At 43.5% G+C, this 13,007-nt stretch overlaps 1 protein-coding gene across 1 annotated transcript; it reads left to right on the top strand.

The window, feature by feature from the left end:
• Positions 1-2,550: 2,550 nt before the first annotated feature.
• On the top strand, positions 2,551-12,195 carry LOC139254638 (C-signal-like; the record flags this gene model as incomplete). The annotated part of the gene is made up of 5 exons (XM_070873756.1): positions 2,551-2,602; positions 5,549-5,721; positions 7,300-7,461; positions 9,780-9,890; positions 10,220-12,195. Coding segments are annotated over 5 exons (612 nt in total), but the record flags the coding sequence as incomplete, so codon positions are not given.
• Between the last annotated feature and the right edge of the window lie 812 nt (positions 12,196-13,007).

Below are 13,007 nucleotides of genomic sequence, written 5' to 3'. Positions count from 1 at the left end.
CTTCCCACAGCACCTTTCTGTGTAAGTGCAGGAGATGCAATACTTGTCCTTTTACCTCCTCCCTTCCCACTATCCACAGCCCCAAATACTCCACGGTAAGTGATTTACTTGTATTTGCTGCTCAAATTGTGGTGGTCTCTACATTGGGGATACCACATGTAGATTGGGTGTCCGAGTGTCTGATTGCCTGTCACTTTACTTCTCCACTCCAGTCCCACTCTGATCTCTGATCTCTGTCCTTTGTCTCATACACTGTTCCAATGAAGCTGAACACAAGCTCAAGGTACAGCACCTCATCTTTCAATTAGGCACTTTACAGCATTCTGGACTCAACAGAGTTCAACAATTTGAGTGTAACCACTGCCAATCTTTGTTCCTCCACCCCCACTGAGCCTTTTCCTTTCTTTTTGTCTCGAATGGCAGTTGGTCATTATTCTGCCATTCACACCCTCTCTTGACTAATGTTTTTCTCACTCCTCACATTACCATTTCTCTTTGTCTCTCTCATCTCTCCTGTCATCCACCCTATCTCAGATCTTCTCTTTTGTTGTTTCTTCCCCTCCATCAGTGCTTGTTAAGAATCTGTTAACACTCTCCAGTTCTAACGAAGGGTCATCGAAATGTTAACTCTGCTTTCTCTCCTAAGGTTCTGCCTGACTCGCTGAAATTTCCAGCATTTTCTGTTTTTACCCTAGCACCTGTTCTTTGTATTTAGAAATGACAATTAAGTGTATGCTGCCAGATTTAACTAATCCTGTCCAGTCTGGTGCCATGTCTGTTGTTCCTATTGCATCGATTTCCTCACTTCTAATTATTGCCTCCAATTTCTGCTGTTTTATTGCTGATGCTTTGTACATTTGCTATACAGACAATTTAATATGCCCTTACTTTTCACTACTGTTGTTTTTGCAGTGATTATTGCTTCCTATAACTTATTCAGTTGAGTATGTTGCATTCATCTCTTTGTATCCTGATCTTTTCTCTTGCCCCTTTATCTTTAGGCTACTATTACATCCATCTGAACTCTCCCCATCCCCTTTTTATTAGTTTGAAATCCGTTTCAGTCTGATGCTCCTTTCTGCTGGACCTTGGTCTCAGCCCAGTTCAAGTGCAGCCAGTCCTGGCTATAACATCACTTTTTCAAGTTCTTCCCTCTTTGTTTTGAGATTTTAAACTTCTCCTCATCCTTGTGTTCAAATCCTTTGGGATGTTTTTACAATGTTAAAGGCACTATATAAATGCAGGTTGTTGGGTTTAGTATGGCCACTACTCCGATTCTTTCTGCTGTATTAAATCCTCTCTCTGACCTTTTTTTTTGGTTGTTTGGTGGAATAGGAGGGTGGGTGGTAGGAAAACTAATCCCATAATGGATTGTTGAGGCTTTACAAAGACTCACCAGATAGCATTTTGAACTTGCAGTGACACTGTGTAAATTAACAGGGCTAGAGAAAAATCTCTGCATTCATCCACTCTGGAATGTATTTGTAGATGGGAATAGAAGAGACTTGAAATTCAAACAGCTTCTACTTGATGATATGCTCCAGGTGAAAAAACCTGTCCTCCACTAGTCTTATGGTGCTGGGCCCTCTACTAATTCGGATCCACAGAAATGGTCTGGATTCAGAAACTCAATGTGATTTGTGGATGATAGTAAACCTAGGGTGAGGTGGTTTGAAGTGGACCCTGATAAAGCAGCTGCAGAATTGCAGAAGATTGTGGTCTAGTGGGCAGAAGTATGGCAGATAAAATTCAGTACAGATCAGTGCAAGTTCTTGTACGTTGGAAAACACAATGAGGGCCATATTTACTACTCAATAAATAGTATCGAACTGTTCAGGAGCGGGTGAAGGAGATCAGTGTTGCTGTGTCCAGTCAGAACAACAATTAACGAAACAGTCAGTGCTGTTATATTGCCATATCAGTCTGGGGCTGTCCTGCAGAAGCTGTAGGGGAGCGTAATGCAATCCTGGTGCAAAGGCACTGGGATAGCTGTCTCCCTCGATCAGGCAGCGAACAGGTGTTCTGCTACTATGCGAAAGCAGTAGATGTGAAATTTCTGCCTTCCCAGCACAGCACAGACACACTGGGAGCACGCTAGAGTTAAAGGTTGTCTCTAAATCTGTTCTTCTGAAGGGTTAAAACATCTGCAGCAAGCACATGTGGGAAATGTACTCCATTTGGTGAGGTAATTGAGTCAATGGAAAGGAAAATCGGGTGGGGTGTGGAATAGGTGGCCGATCCACTACCACCCTTTTGTGCACCTGTCAAAGTTGACTTTTACCCCTTGCATCTCTCCAACCCATTTTCCTCTTCTGGTTGCCCTGAAGACATCTGGTAAACTTGAACATTTGGGCCCTAGTGTCACTTTAACCTGTGTTGGTGTGTAATGGAACTCCTTTTTATTTTTGGAGGCGAGATCATCATGAGCCACTGAGTGGTGTCCTCCATAGTATCACTGGAGGCTGGCCCAACATCACCACCAGTTTGACTGGGAGCAGGTCTGGCTGGTAAAACTTGATGTAATGAGCTAACAAACTGTTTTTACTTTAGGAGCTGCAGGAGTTGAGATCTAAACATTCTAATGTGGAGCTCATACAGCTGGGTAAGTAACCTACTTCATGACACATTTAGGTAACTCTTTGCTCCAGTGAAAAGGCAATATTTTTTTGTCAACAGGATTTAAGTTGTCAATTCGTTTGAGGTTGATAGTAAAATAGGACCTTTAACACTGGACATTGTCATTTTACCAATGAGAGCTTGCTGAAAGCGTCACCTACTTGTGAGACAAGCCTAGACCAGATTGAACCCCTGGGACTGGATTTTCAATTGCAGGCTTCTTGGGGCACTCATGGCAGTGGGTCAGTAAATTTTGCACCGGAAAATGGTTTGTGACAGCAGCCAAAAAATTAGGTTGCTGTGCCCTGGGAGTGGAGCATTAAAGGAGGCATTCCACACCTCTCTTGGGGCACAAGGCTGGATGAACAACTGAAAATCCATTGCTAAAGAGCTGGCTTTGGAGCACCTTAACGGGCCTCACTGCAAAAAAAAATTGGGACACAACATTCCCAATATATTACTGACCCCAAATAAAGATAAATCGCAAAAAGAAAACACACAACAATCACACTTACCTCATGCAGTCATTTCTTCCCTCGCTGACGGAACAGCTCTGACCACCAGCTTTCCCTGCCGGTCTCACGACAGGTGCCGCTCCAACCAAATATGCTGCTGTCACAACCAGGGGCATTGCACACCGGTGCAATGATCCCAGATGGTACTGCTCAACGCCACCACAAAGCCAGCACCAAATTTTCTGGCGGGCGCTGGAAGCTGGTAGTAACTATTTCCAGACCCATTACCACCCCTGAGGGGCACTCAGACCCAATCAAAACTAAAATTCAGCCCATAGTCTGCACTGAGTTAGCTGTTTTCCAACCAGGCCAAGACTGCAGGCACTATCGTCAGCCTTGGTGTTCCTGGGTTAAGGAGAGTGGAAGCAGAGTTTCTGTTGCTGAGTGCTATCCAGTAATTTCTGCTGGAAAGGATATTCTGGCTACAGTTTGATTGATAAGAGTGGATTACACTTGGTCCTCCCATCGAGATTGACAATGAAAGAGGGTGGTGTGGGTGTCTGTGTCAAAGGCTGTGGCAAGATAATGCACCATGGCCAGTCAAAATTTTGTTCCTGATCTTGCTTGGAGCGGTTTCGAAGCACACACTTGATTGGGTACGTTAAACAGGGAGTTACAGGAAAGAGTCGCAGATTCTCATTTGATTTGCCTATTATGACCTTATCTGCTCTCGACGACTCCTACTGCCTCCATGTTGAACTGCCTGTCTGACAGCCAGTTTAAAATTACCATTCTCGTTTGAATCTCTCAATAGCCCTGTCCCTCCTTTATCTCTGAAACCTCCTCCAGCTCTACAATCCTTTCCTCCAGCTCTGACTTCATGTGCATTCCCCCTCCATTGGCAGCTGTGCCTTCAGCTAGCCAGGCCTCTCACTATAGAATCCACTCTCTAAAACCCAACTTTCACCAAGCTTTAGATACCCCACCTAACATTTTCTCTTTTTAACTTGTATGTTTTTATTTAATTATGCCTCTGAAGTGCCTTGTGATATTTCACTATGTGAAAGGTGTTCTATAGATTGTTGACTACCAAAGTGTCACCTCCTGAATTCAGCAAGGCCAGTCAAAACACCAGGACATAGAAACATAGAAAATAGGTGCAGGAGTAGGCCATTTGAGCCTGCACCACCATTCAATATGATCATGGCTGATCATGCAATTTCAGTAGCCCATTCCTGCTTTCTCTCCATAACCCATGCTCCTTTACCTGTAAGAGCCACATCTAACTCCCTTTTGAATATATCGAATGAACTGGCCTCAACAACTTTCTGTGGTAGCAAATTCCACAGGTTCACAATTCTGAGTGAAGAAGTTTCTCCATCTTGATCCTAAATAGCTTGCCTCTTATCCTTAGATTGTGACCTCTGGTTCTGGACTTCCCCAACATCAGGAACATTCTTCCTGCATTTAACCTGTCCAATCCTGTCAGAATTTTGTTTCTGAGATCCCCTCATTCTTCTAAATTTCAGTGAATATAAGCTTAGTCAATCCAGTCTTGTCAGTCCTGCCATCCTGGGAATCAGTCTGGTGAACCTTCGCTGCACTCTCTCCATAGCAAGAATGTCCTTAGATTAGGAGACCAAAACTGAACACAATATTTCAGGTGAGGCCTCACCAAGGCCCTGTACAATTGCAGTAAGACCTCCCTGCTCCTATATTCAAATCCTCTCGCTATGAAGGCCAACATGCTTTTTGCCTCCTTCACCGCCTGCTGTACCTGCATGCCAACTTTCAATGACTGATGTACCACAACACCCAGGTCTCATTGCATCTCCCCTTTTCCTAATCTGTCACCATTCGGAGGATATTCTGCCTTCCTGTTTTTGCCACCAAAGTAGATAATCTCACATTTATCTACATTATACTGCATTTGCCCACTAACCTAACCTAACCTATCCAAGTCACCTTGCAGCCTCCAAGCATCCTCCTCGCAGCTCTCACTGCCACCCAGCTTACTGTCATCTGCAAACTTGGAGATATTACATTCAATTCCTTCGTCTAAATCATTAATGTAATTGTAAATAGCTGGGGTCCCAGCACTGAGCCCTACAGCACCCCACTAGTCACTGCCTCCCATTCTAAAAAGGACACATTTTATTCATGCTCTGCTTCCTGTCTGCCAACCAGTTCTCTATCCATGTCAATACATTACCCTGAATACCATGTGCTTTAATTTTGCACTCTAATCTCTCTCTTTTGTGTGGGACCTTGTCAAAAGCCTTTTGAAAGTCCAAATACACCACATCCACTGGTTCTCCCTTGTCCACTCTACTAGTTACATCCTCAAAATTCTAGAAGATTTGTCAAGCATGATTTCCTGTTGGTAGAGTGCACCAAGCCGAAGCTTAGCCTGTGCGCTCACAGATGCATGGCTTTTAACTGACCAGTAAGACTAACCACTTTTTTTTTAAATTAAGATGTTTTGGACCTCGCTAGCATTGAGGCAGCTGTAAACAGCGTGGGAACCAGCCTGAACCTGCTGATTAACAATGCAGCCATTCTGCATTTTGAATCCCTGGAAAATGTAACTATGGAGACAATGACCAAAGTTTGCCAAACAAATGTGATTGGTCCTCTGATGATCAGCAAGGTAATTTAGTTTCTGTCCAGCAATCCACACACTCTCTCCTTTTCTGGAAGAATGTAAATACTGGCTTGTTAGTTGCAGGTGCGCATTCCTACAGTTACAGGCTGCACTGGCATAGAATGAGAGCAACATTGATGTCAAACTATAAGCTGCATGCTTTATCTGGGCATAAAAGCATGCATGCATTCATTGCCATTCCTTTTTCAAATGTTCTTCTCTCCAATAACGGTGAATAACTCCAAATTTGCAGTTTTAGACTTGGTAATTGATTTAATGGCTTAATATTTAACGTGACATTTTGAACATTAGTAGTTTACTCTTGTAGTGTTGGGAGTGAATCTCACTTCATTTTGTATTAAAATAAGTTTGTGTCAACAGTGCTGACAGGAGGCCACCCTCTGCTCCAAATGCTATCATAGCCACACACTAAATCTGACTTATCAGGCATTCCTTAATAGCAGTGATTTAACCTGAAAATCACATTTGTAAGTGCTGGAAGTAAATATGAACTCTCCATTTCCTTAGATTGTGTCTCTGTCTCATCCTTTAACCTTGTGATATATTGTAGCATAGGGGCTGGAAGCCAACTGTTTCTTCCATTCAGGGGGGTCTCAGTAACTCTCTGGCCTCAGTGCAAATCTGAACCAGCCACTGTGATAAGCTGGGATCACTTTTTTTTTTCTCTGCCCATTCTACTTGATGTCTATTCTGTACTCCTGATTTTTAGCTGAGATGAGGGGATTAGTTCTGACCCTGTGCCCCAAGAGTGACTCACTGGCTGGAATGTAACATCTAGAATGGTCAGTTTCTGCACTGTCCTTCAGCCGGTCAAGTCTCTGCTAGTATTTTTCTCCACGTGTATCAGCAGGGCTGTTTCTTGAAACTCGCCACCAAAATTTGAGACCAATCTTGTGTCCCTGTCTCTCATCGCAAAGATTCCAGCAAGCAGCAAGCTTGATGTGACTGCTCGCTGTAGAAGACGTGTGCTGAAAACGGTTCCCAAAAAAACATTGAACTAAAGTGCTTTTTAAAAAAAAAGTTATCCAAAGGAGGCTGGAGCCACCCTGTCGGTGCTCCCACAGTCACTAGCTAGGACTCCCCTCACTTTTTCTGTGTTGAGCTTCACTGCTGATCACTGAGTGCTGGCCCCGTCACTGATTGCTGCCACTGCTCAGCTTCTGTCATTGACCCCTGGATCACGTACACGATTTTCCCTCCTCCTGCCCCACCCCAAGTAGCTTCCAAAAACTAGACCTAGGGCGCCTGTCATCTACATTGGCCTTTCACACCAATAATTGCTCCAGTTAAATAATTTACCCCATTGTAAGCAGTCTGGTCAGAATGCAGAGGTACCTATTTAATAATAAAACATGATTTAAAAAAAAAATACAAAGTTGGTAAATCCAGGAGCTTTACATTGGGCTTTTTACCCAGTGATGAGAGCTGTGCTCGGGAAGGGACAGTACAAACTCCTCACTGCTACTCTTAGGATTGTGGTGAATCATCTCTTGTTTGTAGAGTTTGCCTTTAGATCGGATCAATTTCTGCAATTCACTTTGGTCTTGTACTGTGTGTTATCAGATGTTCCTGTCCCATCTGAAAGAAGCAGCTCAACAGAGTCATTTGGAAGGGATGAATTGTAACAAGGCAGCAATCATCAACATTTCCTCTATTGTTGGATCTATTGAGAAGTGCCCTGAATCATTCATCCAGCAGCCTTTCTACTCCTACTACATCAGCAAGGTAGGTAAGAGGGAGCACCATGGAAAAGGAATGTTCAAGTCTCGAGTAGTTCTGCAAAAATCTCAACTCGGGATATTGATATTTTGGACTGGGAGCAAAATGGAGTCCCCCTGTGTCCCCAAAATTGAGTCCATGCTGTACTGAGTCTGCATGTTTGAGGTTGGGCCAAACACTTGATTTGCAGGCTATGTTCAGCTCCAGACCTCATCATCTCTGATCCAGATAGAGAACCATTCAATGCAGCTCTTTCTGATGGCTTTCTGTTAATTTTAGTGGATCTGGTTCCAGCAGAAGTGGTTGTGCAGTTGGCATGGCTGCCTGTGTTCCAAGCTTCCTGCACTTAAACTGCAGGAATCATTTGGAGAACAACTGGAACCGCAGCGCAAGCGTAGTATTTGTACACGTGCAGCAGTTATTTTCTGGCACCAGCAGTGCTTTGACACTGGAGGTAGGGACCGAGCTATCTAGTAAGGTGATGTGTGTTTGTGCCTCTGGAAGTCTGCACCTGCCTCATTTTATAGTAGCACCTCCAGAGACAACTGTGCTCAAAAGGGTATTCGAGTGATTCTACCTTCCATGAGTCTAGGTCTGTCACCAACTGAGGCTGGACATTGCAGAGCTCCAGTGGTGTAATGAATGCACCTGAGTATGCCATTGAGTGGCTTAGCCAGTCACTTGGTGTTCACAAGACTCAATAAAACCCCAGTCAGTTGGGTCTGAGTCATCCAGAGGTATGCAGTTGAGTCTAATTGGGTGAACTGGTAATGTGCAGTGTGATAATAAACCAACTAGTTCTTAATGGCAATGTATTGCTATAAATTCTTTGAAGAACCCATGAAGCAAATACAAGTGGCAGATTCAATAAAATTTTGCCTTTACATTTCATTTTAACTTCATGAAATCTATTAAGTGCTTCAGAGCTTAGCAGGTACTCAGCTGAGGAAAGTCAGGAGGTGTGACAGAGGACATGGTCAGAGGTAAGAAACCATTTGAAGGAGGGAAGAGAAGTAGCAAGCTGGAAGGGTTTAGGAAGAATGTTCTGGCGTGAAGATGGCTGAAGGTGCAGCAAGGGATGAGGCAGAGACCAAAATCAGGAGCAGATGAGATGCAAAGGAGGCTAGAGTTGGATGAGTGAAGGGTGGACATTAACACTGGACTGAAGGAGGATGCAAAGATTGCATGCTCAAAGTCCATGGAAAAACTTGTACAAGGATGTTGAAAATAAAGGGGCTGGGGAGGCCGTTGGTGGCAAGGGGTCAGTGAGGAAAGCATTGGCGTGTAATCAAGCTTGTAGATAAAAGGCATGCAAGAGGCTGTAGTGAAGGTGAGGGGCAAGGGGGAGGGACCGGTATGAGGAAGCAGTGAGGGTAATGTTGTCCAGTTTGGCTGAGGAAGCATGAGTGGTTTGGGTGGTGGGGGGGGGGCGGGGGCGGTTATTTACTTGTGGGGCAAGTGTGCATGAGGAGCAGTGAGATTCTGGTGTGGTAGGTCAAAATAGGCTGTCTTGATGGCCAGAATGTGGGGTTTAAAGAAGGAAAGATTTGAATTTCTATAGTGCCTTTCACAAACACCGGATATCTCCAAGCATTTTACAGACAATGAAATACTTTTGCAGTGTAGTCACTGCTGTAATGTGGGAAATGCAGCAGCCAATTTGCACATCGCAAGCTCCCACACAGCAATGTGATAATGACCAAATAATCTGTTTGTTGGCCAGGACACTGGGAATAACTCTCCTGTTTTTCAAAATAGTGCCATGGAATCTTAAACCAAGGTGCTCTCAAGTGGATGTTAAACATCTCCTCTGGAAAAACAGTGCAGCACTCCCTCAGCACTGCACTGGAGTGTTGGCCTAGATTTATGTGCTTGAGTCCTGCTCCACTTGGGGGCAAAGTATGCACTTGGGTTTGATTTCAGTCTGAAGGAGCAGCCAGACAGGGATGGAGTAGGAGCTAGCGTTTGCTCAAAGTAAACATGTTAGCTTCAGTCTTGCTGTTGGAGGGAGCTCTACTTGCCTGACATTAATCATGGCTGAACAAATCGAGCAGCATACTGGTCATCATCGAGCTGAGGATGGTGGAGAGGTATGTCTGTGCTTTTAGTATATGTATGAAAGCTATTCCTATACATGATGTAGACAAAGAAAATTAGGGGCCGAAATATCTTTTGGAGGGAGGAGGAACCAATGCAAGAAATAGGCTTGCTGCATTGAAGCAAGCGGCAGTGAAACCAGTTGAGGTTTGGACCAGAGGTGGGGACACCTCCGGCATCAGATCATCATTCTGATCTAAAATAAAGCTGTGTTGTTTCACTTCTAGGCTGGGTTAAACATGGCGAGCCGATGCCTTTCCGAGGATCTGAGGCAACATCAGATTCTTTGTGCTGCTATCCATCCCGGCTGGGTTAGAACCGACATGGGAGGTTTAAACGTAAGTGCTTTCTGTGGTATGAGCTGTACACACTGTGTCCAAAGTATCTGATTTCAGCTGAGTAGTGGGAGGGTTGCAAGTGTCTCTGTAGCAATGAGCTTTGTGGGGGGGGAGATGGGAGATTGCTTAAGATGCAAGACTTTCTTGGATTTAGGAAGATTAAAAGTGGGAATAGGAGTGGTGTAAAGAGACCTACACTCAGCATGCAGAATGTGTGTAACATCAACTTTTGTAACATGCCAACTGGGCAGGCATACAAGTACAGTACAGGCACCTGATTATATTTGGATCAACCCAATCTTGATCAAGTTTTATTTACTACTTTTCAGGCTCCCTTGACAGTCACTGACAGTGTCAGCAGTATGATGAAAGTGCTGGCCAACCTGTCACAGAATGATACTGGAAAGTACCTGGATTGGGAAGGAAAGGTGATCACCTGGTGATTAGGTCTTTTCAGGTTACAGGGTCTTTCACTGTATGATCTAAGCACTGCACAGTCAAGGACAACACCATTTTACTTGTAAACAGACTCATAGAAACATAGAAAAATAGGTGCAGGAGTAGGCCATTCGGTCCTTTTGCGCCTGCACCACCATTCAATAAATCATGGCTGATCCTTCACCTCAGTACCCCTTTCCTGCTTTCTCTCCATACCTCTTGATCCCTATAGTTGTAACGGCCTAATCTAACTCCCTCTTGAATATATCCAATGAACTGGCATCAACAGCTCTCTGCAGTAGAGAATTCCACAGGTTAACAACTGAGTGAAGAAGTTTCTCCTCATCTCTGTCTTAAATGACTCACCCCTTATCCTTAGACTGTGTCCCCTGGTTCTGGACTTCCCCAACATCAGGAACAGTCTTCCTTCATCTAACCTGTCCAATCCCATCAGTATTTTATGTTTTTAAGCTCCCCTCTCATCCTTCTAAACTCCAGTGAATACAGGCCCAGTCGATCCAGTCTCTCCTCATGTCAGTCCTGCCATTCCAGGAATCAGTTTGAGCCTTTGTTGCACTCTCAATAGCAAGACCGTCCTTCCTCAGATTAGGAGACCAAAACTGAACACAATATTCCAGGTAAGGCCTCACCAAGGCCCTGTACAACTGTAGTAAGACCTCCCTGCTCCTATACTCAAATCCCCTAGCTATGAAGGCCAACATACCATTTGCCACCTTCACCACCTGCTGTACATGCATGCCAACTTTCAATGACGTGTACCATGACACCCAGGTCTTGTTGCACCTCCCCTTTTCCTAATCTGTCACCATTCAGATAATCTGCATTCGTGTTTTTGCCACCAAAGTGGATAACCTCACATTTATCCACATTATACTGCATTTGCCCACTCTCCTAACCTGTCCAAGTCACCCTGCAGCCTCTTGGCGTCCTCCTCACAGCTCACACCACCACTCAGCTTAAGGTCATCTGCAAACTTGGAGATATTACACAATTCCCTCATCCAAATCATTAATGTATATTGTAAATAGCTGGGGTCCCAGCACTGAGCCCTGCGGCACTCCACTCGTCACTGCCTGCCATTCTGAAAAGGACCCGTTTATCCCGACTCTCTGCTTCCTGTCTGCCAATCAATTCTCTATCCATGTCAATAAATTACCCCCAATACCATTATTATCTATGCTAATATCAGTTAATAGGTGATATTACAAGTTTAAAATTAAGAAGCTTATTTTACACATCCTTTGCTAATGAACAACCTTTATTTGTAACTTCCTTTATATGCATTGTATGTAAAACTCACTTTTATAAATTAGTAGAAAATGGCTGTACAACACAATAGGTTTTAAATTGGAAAAGCTGAGAAGCCAAGTATCATAGTAAATTAAGCCATTATTTGAACCATTTTTGTAACTGCTGATGCAGCTTCATTTCAAACTAGAATTATTAATCAGTAAGAAAGGTGCATACCATTGCTTATCAATTTGTAAAGCCAAGCTCAGTCATGAATTCTGTGTGACATGGTCTGTATAATTTGTTCAGAGATGACTCCTGCCAGAGGGAGGGGAGATAGAGATAATGTAGAATGATCTATTGTGAGGCTGAAATAGCTGCAGATTTTCACAGCTTTTTGAATGGGAGGAAAAGGGTATAAAGTAACAGCTATTCTACTCAAAGGCTATGCGAATCAAGACAACAGGAAGAAAGAATTTTCAGAAGAGAAAGATAAGGAGTCAGCAGCTCAAGAGGATGCTATCGAGAATCCAGCTGTGACCATTTGTTAACTGTTACAAAAAGTAATAATGTAATTTACTTGATAGATCTCTGATTTTACTCCAATATATCTGTATTAAAGGCATTTCTTATCTGAACAAGAGTCTCCTAGTTTGAATTAACTATAAACCCTGAATAGTTGAATTGCTATAATTAAGTGGCAAAAAGCTGCTAAGTAGCTTTAAAAACTACAAGGGTCTCTTCTGAATAAAGCCAACTGAACATGTAGCAGGTTCCATCATTGTGTGTGTGTGCACTAAATTCTGTAATCCACCCTGTTGCATTTGAATGGGATGCTGATTCACTTTATCTGGTCAGTCTAAGCCTGACGACTCATTTCTATTGCCTGATTATTGTAGCCATGGAATTTGATTGAATATTTAACTGACTTACTCACTTCTTTATAAAAATTAAAGAAAAAAACAGCTTTTTTGAATGCCTTCCTATATCTAGTACAATGATCCACTTTAAAGCTGGACCAATCTGTAGACTCTGGACAGGATTTCTAATTCCCTGCACACTGCTGGCAGTTTTACTGTCCATTTAAAATGAATGGGAGAAAAAGCACCAGCTGGCGAGCTCACAGGTGGAAGACTTTGATCTCCTTGTTAGTCCTGATCAGGTGGCGGATCCTGTTTTTGCTTCCTAACTTTTTTAATTCTTCAGACCTGCAGTGACACAAACAACTTCCTTTTGGGCTCTGACTGAATAGTTCAAACCATAGTGTGCTATTGTTGGGAGATGGCTCATATTATACAACCAGGACACGTTGCTAGTTAATCTGTTCTGCTATTCAATGTGCCCAGCATGGTATGCAGCCAGACAAGTTAAAAGAAGTTCTCTTGTCTCTCCGCATAGGATAAGCGTCCAACCTAAGAGCAGTGACAT

Source organism: Pristiophorus japonicus, unplaced genomic scaffold, assembly GCF_044704955.1.
Source record: "Pristiophorus japonicus isolate sPriJap1 unplaced genomic scaffold, sPriJap1.hap1 HAP1_SCAFFOLD_561, whole genome shotgun sequence".
Classification (NCBI taxonomy): Eukaryota; Metazoa; Chordata; class Chondrichthyes; family Pristiophoridae; genus Pristiophorus; species Pristiophorus japonicus.
This window is presented reverse-complemented; position numbering and strand designations above follow the sequence as displayed.